A 23,622-nucleotide genomic window follows, 5' to 3' on the forward strand; every position below is an offset into this window, starting at 1 on the left:
CTGCAGCTAGGCGGTGAAGGATAAAAAATGCCCCCCGGGAAAAACGATACCGTTTTGCCTGGTGTGTGTGTGTGTGCACACCTTTTTTTGTCAGGTTGCTGGTGCTGGATTGGGTGAGTAGGGCAGGTGGGACGGTACCCGTGGGACACTATTTGGTGGATGATAAATGTGCGATACTAGCGCTCGATGACACACTGTCTGTCGTTCGATATTAAACTGCTGTTGCTGGTGTGGCGACTGTTGTCGTTTGGTTTGATGATGCAGGAAAATGAGGTTTTAAGTTACAGAACCACAACCACCCACACGTGGAGCCCTCCGTTTTCATCAGTTGCACCATCCAGTTGACAAAAGGGGATAACTTGTGTTCGAAGTCAACTCCCTGTCCTGAGGTTCAACTCGGCCCTGTACCTGGTGGGTTCAGGTCAGGAACCAGGAACTTCACCCCAATACGGAAGTTGCTTTCTTCCACGCACAAAGAAATTAATTTCCCGCACGCTAAATAGCGCTTTTCCCGAAATGCATCCAGTCGCCAGGTTGTGCAGCGCTTTTTTGCTGAAGCCACGCAACAAGCAACAGGGATCGTCGCCGCTTGTCATCAGCCCCGAGCGTCAGAAGTCGTCTCCAATAAACGTGTTTAATTGCAACGGCTGCGGGTCCCTGCTCTCTATGATGCCAGGTGTCGATCACACAAACCGTAGTGGAAATAGTTGAAATTGCTCTGTGCGGTGTGCTGATGTGCGTACGCGGAAAGCCGGAAGTGTTCGGCAGGACTTTCACCTAGTAAGTTGATGCATTCTTCCCAGTACTTGGAATCGGTTCCGCGTCGTCAACATAGCGTGGTGGATTAGAGGAATAGGAGAGGGTTGTTTTCCACCATCTGTGGGGAAAACTTGGCGAAAGATTTCCGTCCCCAGGAACGGGTTTCCTGCTGTTACTTCGCGGTCTGCTTCACAGCAACTGCTCATCCTTTGCGGAAAAGTTTCTAGGGTAGAACTTCCCTCCCCCAAAAAGGACAAACTATTCCCCAGAGGGGTGGGAGAGGAAGATGTGGTGGCAGTCGAAGTTTTGCGGGAGGGTTTTAAATAATTTATAAATTAAATTTACTCGAGTGGCATTAAATTAATGTGTAGTTTGTAAGCGTGTGTTGTAAGACTAGTGCCAGGAATGGGACAAACTTTGCGATTGCGATACTTGGAAGTTACGCGCACGTGTGTGTGTGTGTTAAGAGAGGGAATGTTTGGGTTGGATAGGTCACTGGATACATACCGGTAATCGCCAGAGTCACTCAGCTGCCGCACGGTGATTGGAAAGTCGGAGAGTCCGTGTGCCTTGAGGAGCTCCTGCATGCGCACCAAGCCCTCGTTCGTTTCGTAGATGATGGTGAACGACTTCCAGCCCCAGGCTGCCACCAGATCAACGTATGCCTGAATGAGGGAAAGCAATCGAGAGAGAGAGAGACAGAGAGTTAGTGGATGGTTGTAGAGCACCAGCTTACTATAAAGTGATCAGGAGCAGTGTCCTTCCTGAAGTGTTGCTTCACGATGTAATGACTGTTGATGATTGGTGCCCGAGATTATCTCGCACGGTACGGTCGGCGTAACTTGACGTTGCTGAAGTACCTCGTTGGGCCACTTGTTTGCATTTCTTGCGCACCGCCACTGTGAGTGCCACCCAATCAGCCACCTACTCGTAGCTCTTTTGTCTTCCGAGCGCTTCCGAGCGACGACTCATCCGCACCATCGTCGGTGGATGTGGAGAATTTTGCAAGTGCTCGCTACATTGTGTCAGTGCGAGCTTCTTCATCCAGGAGAGCCTCTTGCTGGTTGTTAAAAGCGCATCACACCCACACCCGCGCGCCCCATCCATCCGGACCGGCTTTCTTTGTCGATGAGTATCGCCTTACACTGCCCTCTCGGAGCAGGGGTTCAAGAAAACTGTCCGTGCCCGTTACCGGTCCAAAAATCGCCTTCCATACTGTGACCGCAATGTGACGCGCGCTAGCGAATGAATTTCTTCTTGACGGGATGGGAATTGTTAGGCGAGCGCGCGAGTGGTCCTTAACGTACCCGCAGCTGTGCGAGCTATTGTATCCGGTTTCGAATGCTTAAGGATTCACACTTGCCCTTTACATGGGTGAGTGCTGTTAGTGAGATGTCTCGGTAGCGTTATTACAGAGCTGGGAACGCGGTGACACATTTGCTATTTATAGTTTGTTCCGTTGGGAGGGGAAATGGAAGCTTTGAAGCTTTTTTTTAAATAAAATTTAGAATGACTATCATATCACACTTAGAACAGGTATTTTTGTCCGAAGTAATGCCAATATTAGAAGCTAATAGCTAAGGGCGTTTAGAATCAGATGTAAACCTTCTTAGACATTGTTTTGTAAGATTTCCACGTGTTGAGGGTGAGGGTGAGAATGCAGCAAGACATCCTCCAGAAATTGATCGGACCGAACTATGAAACATCCTGCAGTAGCACGTATACCCTTGGGTGCTGGTACGGCTATTGAGGGCCACGATTGATTGATTGGCAGTGTCTGGCAGGAAGCTGTTGAACATGTTGTCGGAATCGTACGTATCTTATTTGCGATAAGTCTTCTGTGCAGCTGTTTAATATTGCTTTGGAGAAGGTTTGCAAACCTTAAGTTCAACACTAGCACAATTTGCTATTTGTTGCTGGATGTCCGACGAACAACTAGATGATGAGCATTGCGTATTCTCAGCTGAAAGGTGACTGTCATAGGATCAGTTTGAAGATCAATGTGACCAGTGGCGGATCAACTTAAGAGCGGAAGGAGTAGCCGCTCAGGACCTCGTCGGCAAGAGAAATCCAACATCACAATTAGAAGGGTCTTTACTGCCATTCCGCTTGGGGCCTCCAAATATCTTGACCAACCACTGAATGTGACAAAGACAAAGAACCTACCTGCCGAAGGCTCTTTCCATTAAACAGACCGACTGGGAAGTAGCATATCAGTTGACAACATCGATCTTGAGGTGGTAGAGCAATTATGCTTCCTTTGTACGATCGAATCTTCGAGGAAAAAAGTAAGCAGTGCCATCCGGAAGTTCAGGAGAATTTTTCCTCAGGATACCTCGAGCTCCACAATCTTCTTCGAAATGAAGAAACCATTCGAAATGCATGACACGTCCTGGACTATGCCCTAGAGGTCTCTAGAGCATACCGCCCTAGAGGATTTTTATTGGTGAGCAGGTTATATGAAGAAGGAGTTTAATTCTACGAGCTGCTGGACGATCTGACGACACTCCAAGCTGGAAGTATAGGGTGATTGAGTCACATAATGAAGATTCCGACGTCATGTTTCACTAGAAACTCTAGTTCATTAGCCAGCGACCCGTTCCTGGCATGAAGTATGAGTAGTGAACTCGACCCTATTGCAGATGTAGCCTTTATCAAGATCCTCGAAATGGAGAGGCCTTGTCAGCTTTTTCTTCTCCTGTCAGGGGATAAGGATTTTGTTAGAGGTCCTCCCATGGTGAGGTCATGACTTCTTCTGCTTCCGTGACACTACAACCTCTATCCGCCTTTCTGTCTTTCATTTCTGGCTTCTTGTGACTTGATTTTACCCATAGCAAGGTAGTCAGCGCTTTGCGTACGAAAAGGCGGTTTTGGATGGAATTTGAACCAGGGTTCCTGCCGTGTGAAGACCGATGCCGTTATTGCCTCATCAACCGGACCGCTCCGACTGGCATGACTAGAGCCTGTTGATATATGTCACTGAGTTGTGTTCTTCAAGGCCTTTTCATCAGCTTATGTCTTTATATCAGAGTAGGACAAAAAGTAGAAATATGACAACAGATTTACTTTTCTATCCAGTTTCCCGTGTTACTGATTAATACATTTTAAATAATAACGAAATCGGCTCAAATGTTAATTGTGACTATAATAAAGGGCTCTCAGCTTTTATTGAAACTTTCGTTCTACTTTTAAAGTTATGATTAATAAGATTAACCTTTAAAAGTCATTACGAGACAAACGAACGACTATTTCATACGCTTACCGATAGCCGGTTGCCGTTTACACGAAACAACTCCAAGGCAATGCAATGCTTGATTAATTCTGCATAAACGGTGCCCTACAATTTTGTCGATAGATGCCACCAGCGTGTGCCTGCCATCCATATTCAAATGGTCGGATGCCAGCGTTCCATTCGCTCCCGTGCGTATGACGTAGCTGCGCAAGGATAAATATTATCTGACAACGAAAGAGCGTGCTCCTAATAAAGAATCATCGTCATCCCGGTGCCTCCCGATGCACAAGAAATGCTTGCAGCTGGGCATGCTGGGCGTTCGGGATGGCCCGCACCACCGGAATGCCAGTGTACCCAATTTAAATATACATTTTATGCGACCTGGCAGCTCAGCCCGGTTTCTCCGCTCTGTTCTCCGACAATCGGTTGCGCTTCTTCGGAAGCGTGCCAGCAACCATCTTCTCGACTCTGCATTATTCCGTACCGAACCGATGGATCCAATTTTCTATCGCTGGTAAATGCAAAACAATGGCTCCCTCGTACGGTCCGGTATCCGGGTATTCTGGTGGTTCGGCATAAATTTGCATTCCCGTTTGCAGTTTTCCAATTTTCTCTCACTCACGGTTCTAGTTTGTGCCGCTTTACAACGGCAAGGCTAATTGGGAGGAGTGAGTGAGAAAGAGCGGGCGGTTGGATGCACATTAAAGTACACTGGTGTATGTGGATGTATGTGTCCGTTGCGTGCCATTCCACACATTACCAGGCTGTAGCTGGGCCTGCTGCTCAAAGCTTGCTCTGGAGTAAATCCTGTAACGAACGACTTCCGAACGTATTTCTGAGAATCAGTTTTTCTCCCCTTTTTGGAGGTTCGATGCGAGTTTTTCGAAGGACGTTTCCTCGCGAAGGTTCGCTTCTTGTGGCTGCCAGTGCATACACTGGTTCCGGGCAACGGACCGTCCGGAAGCCTGCCCCGTTAGGATTGATCCTGCAGCCTCCAGCCGGTTGAACCAGCGTTTGGAGCGTGCTGGAGTGCTTCGTAATTGGATTTATTGTTTTCGGCTAGATTTTGTGGGCTTCCTGGTACGCCATCCGGGACGCGCCGAATCCGATTTACTTCCGTGGCGGTGGAGTGGCTTTGACTTTCGGCGGGGGTGCTTTCGGTGGAATCGAAATCAATCGATGGCTGGGAAGAAAATGTGTTCAACGTCTTCTGGGTTTGAAATTCCTCCAGTTCGATCGATTTTAGCGTCCAAGGACTAGGAATGTGGACGCATACTTGAGCGAAATAAATTCACCAACGCACCCAGCATTCGACGACCGATCGGTGGAGACGGTAGCAAGTGGAGAAATGGTTTCTGTGCTTCCCCGGCTCAGCCTGGGTAGGAGTCAATCGAGTCTATCAATCAAACGGAGCACGACCCGGGCTACGGTACGGATGAGATCGATCACCCGGGCGGATGACGGATTGGAATGTGGGCCTCGGTATGTGCAGCTCGTGAGGGAAGGCTGTGCCAGTTTGTCGAGCTGTCCATCGCTGTGATCTATCGACACTTGACCATGGCACTCCACACGTGGCTTCCTTTCTTGCTGAAGATGGTTCTCCTTTCTGAGCTTTGCGCGGGTTGGATAATGAAACTTACCTTGGAGAGTGTGCTCGGATGTGGGTACAAATTGACCAGACAGCTTTCCCGCCGTAATCGATAATCCCAGCGTGTTTCCAGGTGAGGAATCTGGAGGGCGAGAAAGAGAGAAAGAGAGGAAGAGGAAGATTATTGTAAAGAGCAGAATAGTAAAGCGCTTATGGTAAAAGAGTGTTTTATTGTGTGGAATGCATACTTTAAGGTGCTTTACTGATACGTTCCCTTCGGTTGGTCTGTTGTTATGCAATACCCACCAACACAGTTATCTGGTTCAATGTACAACCGTTGCTTGTTAATGTGTAGACAATGTGAAGGCTCATTTTCATGGAGTAGTTTTTAGAAAACCTGATATCAAGTATTGTATCCAGAGGCGCTTCTGGTGCGATTGTACCTCATGCAAAATTAATTGTTTAAGTAATAAGACCAGCTAGCTCTGCTCGTTCAGTATTTCTTTAAATGTTTATAATCATTAAAACGCATTTTGTTTTGGGGCAAAAAACAAATTAACTTATTTTTGCCTTGAACTATTCCTGCTTATGCCTCTTATTTTGTTTCCTGAAGTTATAAATTCTGGTAAAAGTCTTGTATGGGTTCTTTGTTACGCACATTGCATACCGGAAGGCGCATGCATCTCTTTGCAGGCGAACAATACCTGTGTTAGACATTTTGAAGTGTCTAATCTTCAGAGTTTAATAGGATGATGATTCATCTAGTGGGTTAATATTCTTCTTGCTTGGCTCTACCAGTTCAAAAAATGCCGGCCTGCCATTACTGGCTTTCTCTGACTTGATTCTGCGTACGGGGAGAGGCAGTCCAGATGGGATTCAATGCTCGTTACTCAAAATACCTGTCGCGACGGACGAAGCTGGGACTGTACACAGATCATTTATAGTTCCAGTTCTCACATACGACTCTGAGACAGGGACTCAATACTGACGAAACTCTCTACGAGCGAAAGATGACCAGAAGGATGTTTGGTCCCGTATATGTGGAAGGACAATGGAGGAGCCGCCGTAATGACGAGCTGTTCGATTACCTCACCATCTTATCACGACCCAGCCCACCCAAGACACATGACTCATGGCCTTAAAAGTCTTACTAGTGCTGGGATAATGGGCTGGCACACATCGGCGGTGGATCGTGAGTGGTATCGAGGATTTTAACATCATATGTTGTAGCTTATAATAACATTGGCGCCAGTTTTTCTTAAGAGTTACTATACCCATCAGAACCGTCCGAACACGCTTGGACTATATCCTTGAGTGTATTCTAGACACCGTGACAGGAGCTCGCTGCTATAAAAATCCAACTGGTACAGCGTAGATCGTACCTTAAAGCTACCACAAGTAGCTGCTTATAAACGCCCAAGGTTGCAATTACCATCGTCAGCATATTAAGACGCTTCGGAGAGGTTTGTGGAGAGGAAATCGCCAACTGATGGTAAGTAATGAACATCGATATCATGCTAATCCGAGCAGATAAGTTATATTATACTCGTTTTTTGTTTTGCTCTTTCATTTTCTCCCTCTCTCTCCGTCGTTTGGTCGCTCGAGTAGCTTTCCGATAATTCGTTGGATAATTATTCATCATTAATTAATACCGGACAAATCAATTAAGCAAGTGAAGCGCAGCAAACACACCAATCTGGTGTGTCCACCAAACTGAACCATTGTGTATGGGTGTGTTTCAGACGGCAAAATCAATTATAAATATCGTAAAGAAAAATGAAGCTTGCTTTCTTCACACAGGCCAACTTATAATAGATGATGGGAGGAAATTATGCTAAAGACCATTTTAAGACCACTGATTCGTAGAATTCCTTACATCCTCATGAATTATCCACACACACATACGTCGGTTTCACTTAATTCATTCATCTATGTGGGTGAGATGACCAGACCATCCCGAGCTGGAGCGACTTTCATCACAGATTTTACACACACACTCATGTAGCACATCATAATTACGTTGCATACACTGTATGCTTTCTCTTTCTCTTTCGCTGGTAAAGTGTCCGGAAGCGGAACGGGCAAACTCATCCATCCTGCCGTGGCGCCGACAAACGGGACGACGATCAAGACGATGAGCACAACCGTGCTCGTTGTGGTGGATGGTTTGAGGGGGGTGCAAGAGAGGCTGTGGTTACGGCAAATGTGGGCACAGGAAGAAGCGTTAATGAACGCGGGCATACTCCATTGCGATACTTGGACGGTAAGCGACGCTTTTCCGGTGCACATATCGAGCGGAAAATTGCTCCTACCAGTGGGGTGGTAAACTATTCTGTCCCGGGAAGTGGGAGGGAGGGCAACAAAAAAGACCGTATGTTGATTAAAATAACTTTCCGAAAGACGTTTTATCGTTGCTCCACTGCTCACTGATGGGTAGGTTTTGGGTTTTATTTTTCTTTTTTCTCTCTCTCTCTTTTACATTGTGCGGATGGAATGGAAGTTTCCTAGGAGGGTTGGTGGAGTGGAAAAAGTGGCCCCATTCTCTCGCAGAGTCGGAGTTGTTCACATGTTTGCGGGTTTTTTTGTGTATGGGGATTTTACCTTATCGATAATGATGTTGGCTTGATGGCAGGTGGGAAATGCATGCAATCGCTGCGGAAATGCGGTGTTTGTTTGTCAAGGGTTTTGGTTAAAATAAATTTTACTCGTTAACGTCTTGGCTATGGCGGGCGTGGTGAATGGCTCCCCCGGGGCTGTACACTGGAATCGCTTCCACGGGTGTTTTCTGCTCTCGGTACGAAACGCCAGGGGTGAGCAACTCTTATCAATTTATTTATATTCAATCATTACGGCTTGACATATGAGCAACTCACTCAACTCATGAAAAATTAATTTTTAAATTTTGGCGTCCAGTTGAATTACAAAGGAATGTTTAAAAAATAAGTAAATAGCTTATTTATAAAAACAACACACAAAGTTTCTGTTTTTGAAAGAAGATCTGAAGACCAATTGCAATTCATTCCTCGCTAAAAAGAATGTAATTTGCTTTTACCCAGTTAAAACATTCCACCGAGTGATTCAATAATATCTTTAAAATATAAGAAACCTTTTAAATTTATTTTTTTACTGTTTTGAATGCGATTAATCGTCCTATGCTGTGATCTCATTTATTCGGTTTTATTGTTGCTTCTGATATTGATTGCTCCAAACAAATTTTATAATACAGAAGCTGTGCTCGATTTGATTATGCTGGTATGCGAGAAAAAAATGTTTTGAAGCCTTTTTTGTTATTTTATATTTATAATTCATCTAATCGGGGCTCGATGCCGTGCCTCATGTTTGATATCAAAGAGATTATATTTTCATATGTTTTTAGATTTTTTTGAATTTCTTTTTAACAGCATTTAGCCTCCAAATGCGCAAGCCGTCATACGTCATGCTTAAATTAAAAATAAATAGCTTCCAAATCCATTTGCCGAACCCTGCCTTAACGGTGTGTTCCGTGTACATTTTTTTTAAATATTCTAAGGACCCCGTGCACGCTCCACGGACGTGTGCACACACGCGTCACAAATTTGTCCGGCGCATATTTGCACCCATTAAACGTTGGCTGGCACGAAAAACCAGCACCCCCCTTCCCTCCCCCCGCACGAAAACCGTGCCAGGCCAAAAAGCAAGGGTTGCCCTTGGGCACCGTTCGCGTGGGCGGTTTTTCCCGTGCCGGGAAACTTCGATGTGACGCTTAGCCGCACGTACTGTTTGCCGAACGTGCGAATGTTAACATTCCCGTCGAACATATTAATACACACATATGCACATCGGCACGCACACATTTATGCGCTTTTGCCTGAGGGATGGGGGGGTTGTTGAGCGTGGGTGGCGGTGGGGTGGCTTTTTGTGTTGTTGTGTTTTGTTGTTTTTTTCGCGTAAGTATTTTATTTCCTTTTCCGGAGTTTGCTCCCTGCTCATTGTTTGACGTGTGCGCTACATGGCCGCGAGAGAGACTGCCCCCCCCTCCTTCCACCCGAAAAAGCTGCTTGGCTTAGGTTTTCAGCAACGATTTTTTTACAAACACACACACACGCACACATGCTCACACAAACTCTCGCACACACATGTACCGGATCGTGCTTTACATGGATGGGAAAAGTCATCCCGTAAACTAAACATAAGCGCACGCGAAAAACTTTACGGCACTTGTTTTCCGCAGCCTCTTAACATTTACCCCTTCTCCACTCTTTACCATCCCCCTCTCTTTCTCCTTAACCACCTTGCTACGACAATTCCTTGTGCTTAGCTGTGAGCGTTTATATTTGCTTTATGCTCTGTTGCGACGTACAGAGTTTCTTCTCTCTCTCTATTCTCTTTATTCGTTACTTTCTCTCTCTATCTCTCTTTGTATGTCACTACTCCCTCTTTCACCGCGTGTTCCTTACTAACATTTCATTGATGAAAAGTTTTGCTTTAAAATTTACACACACGCCCTGTCTGTTTTATTTTCTCCGTTCTTCTCTGAGTCTATAAAACCGTTTCAGCGTCCTTTGAAATCCCAGTGGAGCTTGGTTTTCCGTTTCAGAGGGTTTAACTTTCTTTTTATGTGAGTTTTGTTTTTAATTTTGTTTTCTTGATGATGAGAAAAATAAGTAAAGGGGTGAAAAGAAAAACAAAAATAACAAGCCCACGGTGCGGTCGGATGTAATGAATATTGCCAATCGACTCTCTTTCAGTTCTTGGTTACCAAATGGGGTCAGACATTAGTGTCCCAATGTCTAATGGAATTGAAGTTGTCCTGTTGCATATTGTCGTCTAGATAACAACTGAAGCTGTTTATTGTAAGGAAAAATAAATAAAAGTATTGTGATTATTTGCTATAGCTTCGGTGGCGGATCAAGCAACTCGGGTGGCTTAGGCACAACTGTTGTTGAGGGACTCCAACAACTTGAACTTCTAGGTTCTGCTGATCTGAGACTGGTAGACTTTGAGAGGACGAGGCGTTACAACCACCTTGAGGTCATGATCAGCTCTCAAAAAGACGCATCAATACCATCACTTCATGTAAACTTGGGACAACGACGAGGTCCATGTTCAGGGTGGTTTGAAAATACTTTACAAGCTGGGTCGGCCGTTGCTATTCTCACGACAAGGACCAACCCACCAGAGTCAGGCTTTCATCTTCTAGAGCTCGTCATCTTCTGAGGATCTTCCTCTTCAACAAATTTAACGAATCTTCGTATGTTTTGGAAAGTGTGAAGATCTCCCCAGAAGAAAAATCCACTGACTGGAAAATTACCCATTGCCATCCAGCACCCTAGCATGTGTCCCAATTTTGTATAGTATCTCAACTAACATAACTATGTTGTCGTCAGAGCGGACATAAGCTAGCAGATAGGTGAAGTTCGGGACCGATTTTAAAGAATGGTTCGTCTACCTGTACCTCAGATGCAGAAGAGAGCATCAAACCAATGATTTTGATATAATCGTATGTTGATAGACTTATTGTAGGATAATATACTTGAGGTTTACATCACTGAATCACTGAGATGATTCTGTCTAGCAACAAATTGGAGCAAGTCCACCTTCCTTGGCGCTGGCCCATTTGGATATAGATAGGCTTCCAAGAGTTTTCGATATGCTGAGATTCCAAAACATCTCAGTATATCGTAAATTTTCGTCCTGACTCTGCTATAATATTTAGCTTCTAAATCTATTAGAAGAAAGTCAAAATGTAGGTACTGCAATTCTGTCATGATCTTCAAGATGTTCGGTTTCGTTATTTTTTGTGAAAGGGACAGTCCGATGGCAGAGGCATCCATTGCGCCGGTCTTCACATGGAAAGACCGGGGTTCAAATCCAATCCAGAACCTTCCCCCATAGTGAGGAATGGCTATCCAACTACGTGGTATCATTAAGTCTAGTAGTACAGAAATGGAAGACATGACCTTAAGAGGTCATTAGACCAACACGGGAGAGATTTTTTCTGACAACTATCAACCTTGTAGTACCAGGTGGAAAATCTTGAAGCCGGTAATCAACAACGTTTTACCTCAGGAACTCCTGTCCTCCAGCTTGTCTTCCTTCCGGCATATGGTGCAAGGCATCGATTTGTTCCAGTCTTGAATAGATCAGCTCAAGGCGAGAGGACCTCTGGCTGGTTACTGGCCAGATATCAATCCTTATTCTTACAAAAGGTTATCGTAAGTTTGAAGTCGCTCATCGATCATCTTCTATGTTCAGTCTAATATTGAACATTGACTGCTTGGAGCTATTGCACCCACTGTCTACTGATCGCTCGTGATGAGGATAGGTGAAAACCACATTGTTTTGACAGAAGTACAATATTTTATTGAGAAATAGTGCAACGAAAGCTGTCGAGAAGAGTTCTTTAAAAATAATTGGTATTCCTGCGGCATTCATCCTTTCATTTAAATCTTCCAGTGAGCTGCTTCATTGCAATCAAGCGAGCCTTGTCTAGAGGATAAAGCAGGGTTGGCTTCTCCAAGCAAACGTCAGAAGTTTTACTTCGTTTCGCTCCCGCTGGCTGTCTTCGGTCAAACTATATCTTCAGCAAATGTAACAAATAACGAGCTTCCGCCTTGGTGTTGAAAAATTCATGACGCGCTCCAAGCATGTCGATGCATCATGGGAGTTGTTTATTTCTTTCGCAAGTGAAACTACAACAGCAACAACAACAACAAAAAAAGGCACAGGAGAGAAAAGCAGTAACTTCTCCGTAACCTTTACAAGCACACAAACACACACAGACACAGGGCAGTTTGGTAGGTGTCGAAATTAAAATAAAATAAAAACCATACTGGAAGGAAATGGGAGAAAAACGGTTGGCTTGTTTTAATGCTTTGCCCCTCCCCCCCTTCATCAGGTTTTCCACTCCCGCCTTGTTCCGTGCCATCCCCAAAACTCGCGTAGTGTGAGGCTGAGTTGAGCTACCAAATAAAAATTAAACACAAAAAAGCACAGAAACTACAGCGTAAAACTGTTCGCACACCCGAGCTCGGTAGTGCATTTATTTTCACTTCCTACAGTGGTGGGTGGTGGAGAAGGAAATGATGGTGGTAGCTCTACACTCACACACACACCGAGTTTCGCACCATACGAAGGGCACGGTTGTGCGCGAATCCGCTGGCAGCTACCGGCCATTTTCTAGCGGGGCGATAAATCTACTCCATAAACAAGCCAACCCGCTTGTACTCGGGGTACGCTCCTACTACAAAGGGTGGGGGTGTAGGTGGGACTGTGATGTTCATTGTATGGAAGTTCTATCGCCGACTTTCGATTCACTTGCAGTTCTCGTTTTAGCTGTTGTTGGTTTTTCTTTTTGGAATCCACCGAAACACTCACATACCCGGTGTGGATTTTCCAACGTGAGGTTTTTGTTTTTCCTGCTTCACCGGATTTTTTTCTTTTCCTAAAGTGAGCTGAAACTTTGCGTTTGATTTTTGTGAAGGAAGTTTTCTTACGCGCGAAACACGTTTGATATGAAGAAAGGGGAGAGGGGAGAGGATGGAGTAGTGAGTGGAATGGGGGTTTCTCTTTACCGTCAAGCAAAAATGGGGCTCGAAATGTGCACTGAAACTGTTACATTCTGTGCAGCAAACAATTGGCAACGCTCGGGTCGGGCTTGGCTGAGCTGTTTGTGAGTTTTATTCGACATTTCGCTGTAAATTGCTACAATCACGGTGCAGTCAGCGCTAACGCTTATTGTTGTGTGAAGTATTCATTCGAAATGGAAGAAAAAAATCAAAAGAAACGGAAAAGAGGAAACCAAAGATATCCATAAATCCCTAAATGTATGCAATTAAACATCATTTCGTTAAAGCAAGGAGTAAATGCATTGGAAAAGTGAAGTTGTTTATAATTTTTGTTTTCCAAATAAGGAGTTAATTATTAAATAAAGTGCACTTTTCTTTAATTTTAAACATCCTCCAAGAGTTGATTTTAAAGGTATTCAATTCTTATAATTGAATATTCAAATCACTTCAGGAGAACCCCCTTTCTGTTAGCAAGAATCCAATACAAAAGTTTTTGCGTATAGTTACAAAAGGGCGACCCGGTGGTGAGTGAAGACGGTGCCGGTCTTCATACGGCCGCACCGGGGTTCAATTACCCATCCAGATCGCTCTCCCGTAGTGAGGACTGACTATTCAACGTTGTTTTATCATTAAGCCTAGTAAGCCAGAAATGGCAGGCATGATTTAAGAGGTCGTTAGGCCAAAGAAGAAGAAGAAACAATACAACTGTTTCATGTTTTCGATCAGCTCACGGAATGTAATCCAGAAAAGTAACAGATTTACGATGTTTTTTTTTCTCTTCAGCTGTTGTATACACTCTTTTTGCTATTTTTCTTTCATTTGAATTGTTTAAGGTTTGCGTATGACATTTTTTGAAAAATTCGACCAGCTTTAAAACATACGCCAAAATGTATGCAAAACGTAGTACATGTTGCAAATGCATGGTCAGGTGGGTTGTGGTCAAAAGTTGATGGAATATTGAATTATTCCAATCATTTTGGCATTGAGGAGCTATGTTTGCATTCTTGGTCGACCTGCGGGTGAACTTTATTACTTACTTACTTATCAGGCGCTACAACCACTTTGCAGTTTTGGCCTGCTGCAACAATCCTCGATACCGCTCACGGTTTAGCGCCGTCGTCTGCCAATCCGTTATTCCGGCCGTTCTGACGGACGCATCCACGCCATCACTCTATCTCAACTTGGGCCTACCACGCCTCCTCTGTCCGTGTGGTAGGCCCAAGCTGAAGCTGCTGCTCTGCCGTCTTTTCCAAGATTTGCCGCATCCTAATTTGTTTTAATGAATTTAAATTCATTTCACAAAATAATGATTCTGATTGATCATAAAGATGCCGTGTATTGTTTTGCTCTCGTCATGATTGCACTTATTTTTGCCAGCGCCTAACGAATAATGTCTCGAAATCATTTTTAGAAACTTTGAGGACTTAAAGGTACAATTTAGTGGCAACGAAGGTAAACCGTCACTAGCAGTGAATAATTAGAAATAGTTTGATAATTAGAACAAACGCAAATGGCTTCAGAGAATGATGTCAAAATGATATTAGTCTTTTCTACAGGGCAATTCAAACCAAACCATTATTTGGCTCAGCCAATACGGAGTTAATTTAAGTCCGTAGAGCACGCGTTAGAATGGGAAGTGCAAATCAACTTCATTACTGTTTCAATAACTGAGCACAATTGACCAACACGAAACAGCTTGCTTCACGTAAAATATTTCCCACCAGTCTAGTCCGCCAAGAACACAAGCACGAACACCCGTCAGTGGCTCAGTGCAGTCCCAATGCTAGCGCCAACTACCAACTGACAGAGGAAGGTTTCTCGCTGCGGATTTTAAATAATAAAAGCAGCACGTTCCGTACAGCGCGCGTCAAGCTGCCCTGGGGACCGTCACGGATGAAGTTCGTAAAATCTGTGAAAGCTTCCACCTTCCCCGGGGGTCGGGTATTGCACGGCGTACCATGATTGTCCGTCCCGTTGCAAGTGCAGCTGCATCAGTAGAGTTATTAATTTGATTACAGTCCCGGTCTCCGAGTGACCGTGGACACCGAGGTCCACTGGTCGAGATTTTGAGCACACTCCATTTTCGGAGTGGCGTGTGACTCGTTTTCCTTGTGACGGGGGGGTTTTTCTTTATTTTTAACCTCACTGCACGCGCGCTGGGTAGAAGTTTTACTGCCCAATAAACTGACACCGTACCGGGAGCGGACTGCCGGGACCGGAATTGCTTAGGACGGTCGTCAAGTGAGCATTTCAATTACGTACCGTGGATGCGGGGAGCGAGAGTGTGGGAGGGAGCATGAGGTGACAATTTTTTTTTAAACCCGGGAAAGAATAACCTTTGAATGGTTCATGGTTTGGTGCTTGTGGGTTGTAACAGGTTAGCATTGTGTGCAGTGATTGCAATATCCGAAGGTCGGTCTGGAAGAGTAATAAACACGAGCTAATCTTTTCCCGTTGTTAGGAAGCTTATTAGAGTGATTGGCGTACTATGAGTAGACTTACGTCTTCATAGTACTTTTCAGCTTGGTAGTCTATCTATTTCAGAGTATATTGGATTATAATTTGTTATTGAAATAATTAACAAGGATTAACAAGGAATTAAATATCAAAAAATTGAGGCGAGATCATTCTCATCCAGTAATACCTTTCACCTTTTGTTCGGGCAGGAGGTGAAGGATCCATTTAATATGCACCATGAATTTTCCTTCAAGTTGATTTGAGTGGAGCTATTTCGTTTCTTCTGATTCCTTATGCAAGCTGATAAAGCTGATTCAAGAAACAGACGGAAACAAGACGCAGCTTTTGAACATGAAGCATTGGGCCGTGAAACGATCTTTAAGACATCGTCAGGGCGATTTTGGATTAACATTTTTAACACTCCCAGAGCAAGCACCACTAACACCTTCGGACATTATTTCTAATCCCGAACCAGTTGAAACATCCGAACTCTTCTGGAATCACCAGTAGCCATTCTGAAGAATACAGCACAGAAGGGTCTGAAAACGAAGAACCAGTTGATCCTGGACGGCCCTGAATTTCGATAAGAAGTTGTCGAATCATCAAATTTTCGGAGCGAATTAAGGATTATTGTGAGCCGATTCCTTAAGAAGATGTAAGGTCCAAGCTCAAAAAGAAACGGGAACTATCCGCCAAAAACCATAGACTTAGATCGTAGAAAAACTTAGAAAATAATTCGAAAAGACTCAGGATCTCATGAGAAAGCCTGGAAATAAGGCTTTAAGGATACATGGAAAGTGATGTTACGAGTTTGAGGTACGTTCAGCATGTGGCGATCAAGCTGTCAAAAAAGATATATCTGATGTCTAATGCTTACTTGTTTTCTTGTTTGCGTTGCGCTGCTGCTGACTAAATTGTTCAGATTTTCGAATCGAAGCTATCACAGGTCTTATTGATCGCTCAACAAAGCATAAAATATTATTGACTCGAGAACAGAAACACAATCACCATCTTAAGACAATCGGTTCAAACTTTTCCTCTTCTCACGACGAAATCAACGACTATTTTTGGAACTTTCCACCCCAAAATCTTCATCCCAGCGTGTAGCGTATAAAGGCGGTGCTACCCAACAGCATTTCACTGAGCCGCGTAAAGCCTACATTTAGGCGCCAACATCTACAAGCTACGCTCCCACAATCCCGAATGCTGTCAGCGAGTGGTTTGGGGAACAAAAAACAAACACTTCGTTTCTTCTTGCCCGTGTTTGGCTCATAATACCAATACCATCTCATCACCCTACAGCAAACCTCGCTAACCCCCGTTCCTGTCAGCCGAGCAAACGGTGGCAAGACACAACCAACCAACCGATGGTGTTTTCGTGTTGCCGGACCCTCCGTGTGTGTTTCTGTGTATCGGTGGAAATACGGCCGTTGATTTGCGTTTGTTTGTCCCGTTTGTGGCTACCGTCAGGTTTTGGGGCGGGGTATGCGCCTTAGTGGATAATGAAAATGGTTTCCGGTAAATAAGCGACCGGAAGCTACGGCACAAGGGGATGGAGGGATGTCAAACGGGAAGAGACGACTCAACTATTTGGCTTGATAAAAATGAAAGCTCAGGAGAAAGTGTGGAAGGGTAAGGATGGAAAAGGGGGCTCATGCTGTTTGTATCATTAGCAATGAGCTGGATTGGGCTGGTACGGTGAGCCAACGTTTCACGGTTCTAGCACTGCTTAGCCATATGGTGTGTGCGGTCATATGGTGCGCGATGTGATACCACTGGATCACCAATGGCCCCCGGTGTATGTGTGTGTGTGTGTGTGAATGCGTGAGAGCATCTTTGAGAGCAACCGTGCCTGTAGCATTCGAGCACCGTAATCAAAATAAGCAGCGAGTGAAACGAAAACAAAACTAGTACAATCTCGGCTCACACAGCCACTGGATGTGGTGGATGTGGGATTAGAGGTGTGGGCAGTGAGTCTTCCAAACCTTGGACAACATCTGGTTAAGTATTAAGGAGGTTGAAACCGGTCTTTCAAGCAAGACATAGAATGAGAGCGGGAGAGCGAGACAGCGAAAAATGCTATCTAATAGTGAGTACGGCTGAGGAGAGAAATTCAACCGGAAGCAATGGGAATGGGATGGGAAAATCCTCGCAGTCGCTTCTTCCCAGTCGTATCTTAATTTCTCTTCAATTTATCTTTATTAAAAGCAATTCCTGGTATAGCTGTTTTCCCTCATTTTCTTCTAGCCACCTCTTTTTTTGGCCCAGTAAAATCTACCCATCGAGCGATCGAGCCGAAGAGGGTGCGTGGGTATCCCGGGAGTGGGGGGGGGGGGGGGGCGGTGGATTTCTGATAATAACCGGAAGTACGGTGGCTGCACCTGGTGCCATTGGATGGCGGTTCAGCTTGTGATGGAAGGTAATAAACCGGGGAGAAAGAAAGCCAAACTGTGGATAGTTTTCCACGCAAGCAGGGGTAAGCGAGGGGGGAAAAGGGAGTTGGTTGGTGGTTCGGAAGAGGGCTTTATGAGCGATTATGGTTTTCTTGAGCATGCTTCAGCTCGGCAGAAACCCATCCGACAACCGATTTGCACCGTACCACCCGGTGCCCGGTCGCGTTGGCCACGTTTGAATTAACCTCAAAGGAAAAGCGTTCGTTGGGGGAAAACATGGAAAATGGAAACTTGGGACCGGTGGGTAGAAGAATTTAATGAACATACTCATGTTTAAAGCTTCGAACGACGTACTTTATCTCGTTTTAGTTACCCCGCATCCTTTCTCTCTCTCGTTCTCCCCCTCTTTCTCTCGCCCACTGTTCACTCGCTGCTTTTGCTTCTGGGTTTTTTTCTCAGCTGGCCGTTTTTCATGCGGTGAAATCTAAAGATCCTGCTAGTCGAGTCACGAGGCACATTATCCATGCTTTATGACGCTTAGCACCGAATCGTGGAAACTCCCCTGCTCGTGTGTATGTGTGTGTGTATGTGTGGGCAGTGAAAAGCACTTCCCATTCCCGAATCGAGCAGCTCGGAGAAAAAGGCGCGATGGTGCGCTGGACATTTGCTGCCATTTTATACGCCAACTCACCCCCCTCCCTCCCCCTTTTCCTCTTCCCACCCAACCCATCGTTTGGGTTCCGAGTCGGAGCGTGCTTGAAAAATAGACAAGAAAAATGGGGTTAAGGGATCGTGCTCAGCTGGCGCGTGGGTTTGAAGGGTGTGTGTGTGTGTGCCGTGTTCTTACCTTTAGGAGGTTTTCTTTCCATTCCTTTTCGGTCACCCTTGTTTCCCTCCAAACCCTCCATTCTACCATTCCCTCTAAGCGTCAACGACCAATTCTCGGAAGTGACGGTTACGGTAAGCAGCCCGAAGCAGCCACGGCAGCTCAACTAATTGATACTAATTGGCGTTCAGTCTTGTGAACTGGGCCACTTTTCCAGTTGAAACATTTGCCCGGTAAAGCGGCGGAGACGAGACGTTGTCGAGGATGTTGGCGGTTTGTTTTCACCACCACCATTCCCTGCTATCCCTCAACACTTCCCCTGTGTCGCAAACGGTATGAATCTTTCCGTCACGTTATCGATGAGGTTGCTCGGTCGGAGGAAAAATTTACTGCCATTTTGGGCGATTAATTTACAGCATGGCGGTGAAAGTTACAGCTTCAGGTATTTGCCGACAGTATTTGCTCGGTGGCGTAAGTTTTGCCATTTGAAAAGTAGTGAGGTCCTTTTTAATGCGAAAGAAGTGTATTGAATTGCTCTATCACTGAAAAATTAGTACGAAGCACTTGCTGTCAGATTGGGAGCGTCTTGAATACCAGCTTTGCGTATTTTGAACTTTATTTTTCATTTCAGAAGGTTATCCCAAATAGTTGATTTGTCAAATCATTACTCAAGACAATGTTGTACATGATTAGTGGAATATTTCAATTGCTTGCAATCATATCATCGGTGGAAAAGTTCAGTTCCGAAACGTTTGAAGTCGTATATGTCGTTGAGTACCTTAACGATGCGAGCTGTCACCTTGACGCCCGAAGTTGCCGAAGATCGGAGCCACATGCTGAGATGTGGCATGAGAGAGAGACGACACATCTCGAATAAACTGTCTGCGTTCCACCTTTGCTGACACCATTTAATTAGGCAGTACTGTCCAGGTACGATCGATTACATTAGGAGCCACTGAACCGTTGAAGGCGACAGCGGCGCAGGTCTTCACACAGCTAGACCGGGGATCAAATCTCATTCGGATTGCCTCCACCTACGCAGGGCTGAATACTTTGCTATGGGTAAATTCAAGTCACGATCAATCTTATATTTTTCTATTTTTTAAATCAATATTTAATTTGATAGACCCTTAATTAATGCCATTGAGAAACACGAATTTTCATCCAATAGCTCGTCCAGAAACGGGCAAATTAGCATGAATTGCTGCTTCCGGGAGCGCGAGCCTTCCCCACCGAATGCTTTGATCTTGTGACAGTTTTTTACCTTTTCTCTCGCACCCTTTTGTTTTTCACACCCTAACCTACAAAAATCTTAGCCCAGTGATGTCGCTTGCACTCCCTTAAATTTTCCAACCCCATAAAAAATCAACCCGGGTGTATTGCATTTCGGTTTCCCTTTCATTCTCGCTTAACCGCACCACAACCCTGACAAAAAAACCCTTAGTGAAAAAAGCATAATAGAAAACCCTTCGGAAAAATGGTACCACCCACACACACACACACCACCGTTCAGTCGCAACCGGTTGGTTGTTTTTCATAATCATAAAGCAAACTTGCCCTTTTCTTGGTTTCCGCGAGGACAGTTGGGGGAGGGGTACGGTGGTTGATAACGATGAGTAGGGGACTGGTTTACTTCTTAAATAAAACACCTCCATCTTTGGCGGTGGATGGTTGTGGTTCCTATTTTCACGCCTCAAGGGCACCTTACACTAACACATTCGGTTTTTTTGTTTGTTTTATGGCAAAATGTTGTTTGCTTTCTTTTACGGGAAGGCTGTGCAAAATAAAACAACAACCACATTCCACTACTTCCTTTGCATCGCCCCAAAAAGCTCTACCCTGTGCCCTCGGAAAGCGAGCAAACTCTAATGAAAAGTGTGCGCTATCAGCGTGAAACACCGCGCCGAACCGATGTGCGCGATGAGTACGGCGTTTCTTTTGGGGTAGGTTTCCCAACTGTAAGCCGTTAAATGCTTTCATTTGTAATGAAGATAAAAGGCCAGATTAGACCTCGAAGTGTGCTTCCTGCTCCCCCTTACGCAACCCTGAAGCGAAGCATAATGCAGGAAAAGCGACCAAGGTGATAAACCCTCTCGGATGAGTGGTACATTCAGGTTTCGTTTTGGGCTTCCACTTTGCAAGGCGTAAAATGAAGATTAAGCTCCGAGGGTGGAACACGAAGACCGCAACGATGAATAACAGTGTGTGTGTGGGTGTGTGCTTTTCTTTCTTTTCTGATAAAGAGGATGTAATCTGACGACCCCTGCAATTGTCGCCATAATTCGACAGGATTGTGTGGCAGAGATTAGGGGTAGAGCAATGGGTAAGGCAAGTGGTAAGAGAGCCGAAGAAAAGAAAGTTTTTCGTGTGTCATTATCCTTGGACATGACACATTTCCCGTACGAAGCACCGGGCGTCTCCATCGAGATGAAGGTGACACGATGGAGACGCCCAGTTACTGGTAAGGTAAGGACGGACAGACACACACACACACACATGGTTGTGGTGGTTATAAACGAAGAAGAACTTTTGATTGGCAGTGTGTTAGCCACAATGTTGGCTCTCTGGTCTTCCCCGTTGCCATAAACCATCGTCAGTCGGGACACTTGGTTGGGCGAAAACTCGTGCGAGTGAGCAATTGAGCAGCGAGGTGAATATGGCCACCGAGTTCCATCGTTCGGTTTCTCCTCACCGGTAAGATGCAGCCGGGTGTAACAATTCAGCGATATGGTTGGGCTTTTCCGAAACGCTTTCCACGCGTTTCCGTACGCTTCGGTCGCTAATTATCCTGGTCGATCATCTCTTCTGCGCTGGGCCTGTCTTACAAATGCTGCAGTACAACGCCGGACGGTTATACGATCTGACGTCTGGCAGCACCATTTTCCGGACGATTTTGTTTCACCATTCGACGTGGTCGATGGCAGTGATGACTGATAGCAAGAAAGGAAAACGGTTTGCAATCGGTGGCGAATAGAGTCCGTACTGGAACGGAGAAATTGGCCGCCACGTGGAGCGTTCTTGTTGCATGGTCATCCAGCTGCGAAATTGGAACCAATTCGGGTGCGAGTTCGCAGCGACTAATATGCGTAATCCCGGCTCGGGAAAATCTGTTGCGTTTTTACTGCCAATTTGAGAGATTTAAGTTTGTGTTGTGCCGCAGCATAACTCTTTAAGTTGCAATGAATCGTGTACATTATTTTTCATTTTCCTGGTTAAAAAGTTCACTTTTCGTTGGAAAACTGCGCTTCGTGAAAATTTATAAAAAGCACAAGAAAGTAGACATTTTTCCCGTTTTTAACTCATGCCCGTGTGTGCGATTGAAGCTATTTAAAGGAAAATGAACGAATATGTTCCTGTTGCTCGTGAAATGCTACAACGTCGAGCTACGAGTGAACTGTGCCGATAATCATCCACCTGGAAGGGCCACCCCTAAAAATGCTTACCCGAGCAGAAAACTAACCGAAACCAATCGACCAGTGGAGTTACCTTCACAGCTTCTCGAAAAAAAAAAGAAATGGCCTGACAAAAAAGGCGTCCTTCGTTGAATCCGTGCAGGTGTGTGTTTTTTGCGTTATTATATTTTAGCGCTTCGCTTTCACTTCATTTCGCGACCGGATGGGTAAAATTGTGCCTAGTGTTACAATTACAGCATGACGTCGTGATTAATGCGCAAGTATTGCTGAGTGTTGCACCCGTCGTTTCAGGCTGAAAACATCTTGCAGTAACTTTTATGTTTGACGGTATATCGAATATTGATTTTTGAATTGAAAATTGTGATAGTAGGTTGAAAAATATTTGTTTTTAATTACAAGGTTTTTATTATAAAGCTTTTGGTATTTGAGATGTTGGAGTGTCATTTGAATCACACCACAGTAGCAGGAGTACTATGAAAAACAAATGACAATACTGATTTACAGGGTTGTCATAGACTTAAAGTAGCTATACTATCCACCAGAAATAATGAAATTTGTTTGTTTAGTTGATGGGATGGTCTGGTGGTCGAGGTTACAGTGGCGAAGGTCTTCACACCAGACTGTCTCCCCGTACATAGGACTTGACCATCTAGCAATGGATATAAAAAAGTCACAGCCAGCCAGAAATGGCAGGCCGAGCCCTGTCGGGATTGTAGAGCCAAGGAAGAAGAGAAAAGAGAGATTTTTACTTGAACTTAAGACTAAGCTGAAGATCACATATAACCAATCTGGTATTAAAATTCGCTAAGGATAGTCATTGAGTTTTGATGGGGCACACTTCTCATACTACGATGTGTGACATCAACCCACAGCTTGTTTCTAGAAGAGGGATGGAGCATCGTTCTGTAGACCTCTATTGGAAATACTATCCTTTCATCCTCTCGACCGTACGTCCATCCGTATATAAGAGCCCATCTTCAAACCCTTAAAAAGACATGTCATAAGAGCACAATATGAAAGTTTTTTGAAGATTTTGTGGCCGTACAAGTGCATCCTAGCACTCTACAGATCTACGAGAATCCTTACTTAAGACTTGCAGTTCTCTTTTAACAAAACTGAAGAAATGAAGATTTCTCCTAACTAGTCTTTACCCATTACCAGGGTTACCCTGGCTATTTTCATAAGCAAGGATGGCCATTTAGTCCAGACATCAGTTTCGTTGTCCGGCATCAGTTTCGTTGGGGCGGTCCGGTGGCAGAGGCGACAGTGGCGCCGGTCTTCACATGGCAGGGTCTGGGTTCAAATCCCATCCAGACCGCTTCCCCGTACGCAGAGCTGACTACTATGCTAAGGGTAAAATCAAGACACAGAAAAGTCAGCCAAGAAAAGAAAGGCAGAGACCTCACG

At 44.9% G+C, this 23,622-nt stretch overlaps 1 protein-coding gene across 16 annotated transcripts in view; it reads right to left on the bottom strand.

The window, feature by feature from the left end:
- The window catches only part of LOC118517412 (glutamate receptor ionotropic, kainate 2), a 129,174-nt gene that overhangs the window by 43,594 nt on the left and 61,958 nt on the right, over positions 1–23,622 (bottom strand). For all 16 annotated transcript variants that reach the window (XM_036063508.1, XM_036063506.1, XM_036063505.1 and 13 more), the window contains 2 exons: positions 5,632–5,721; positions 1,267–1,424 (listed from right to left, as the gene is read on the bottom strand). In XM_036063508.1, the coding sequence (XP_035919401.1) occupies positions 1,267–1,424; positions 5,632–5,721 (248 nt within the window). The remainder of the gene's footprint in view (positions 1–1,266; positions 1,425–5,631; positions 5,722–23,622) is intronic.

This window comes from Anopheles stephensi, chromosome X, assembly GCF_013141755.1.
Source record: "Anopheles stephensi strain Indian chromosome X, UCI_ANSTEP_V1.0, whole genome shotgun sequence".
NCBI lineage: Eukaryota > Metazoa > Arthropoda > Insecta > Diptera > Culicidae > Anopheles > Anopheles stephensi.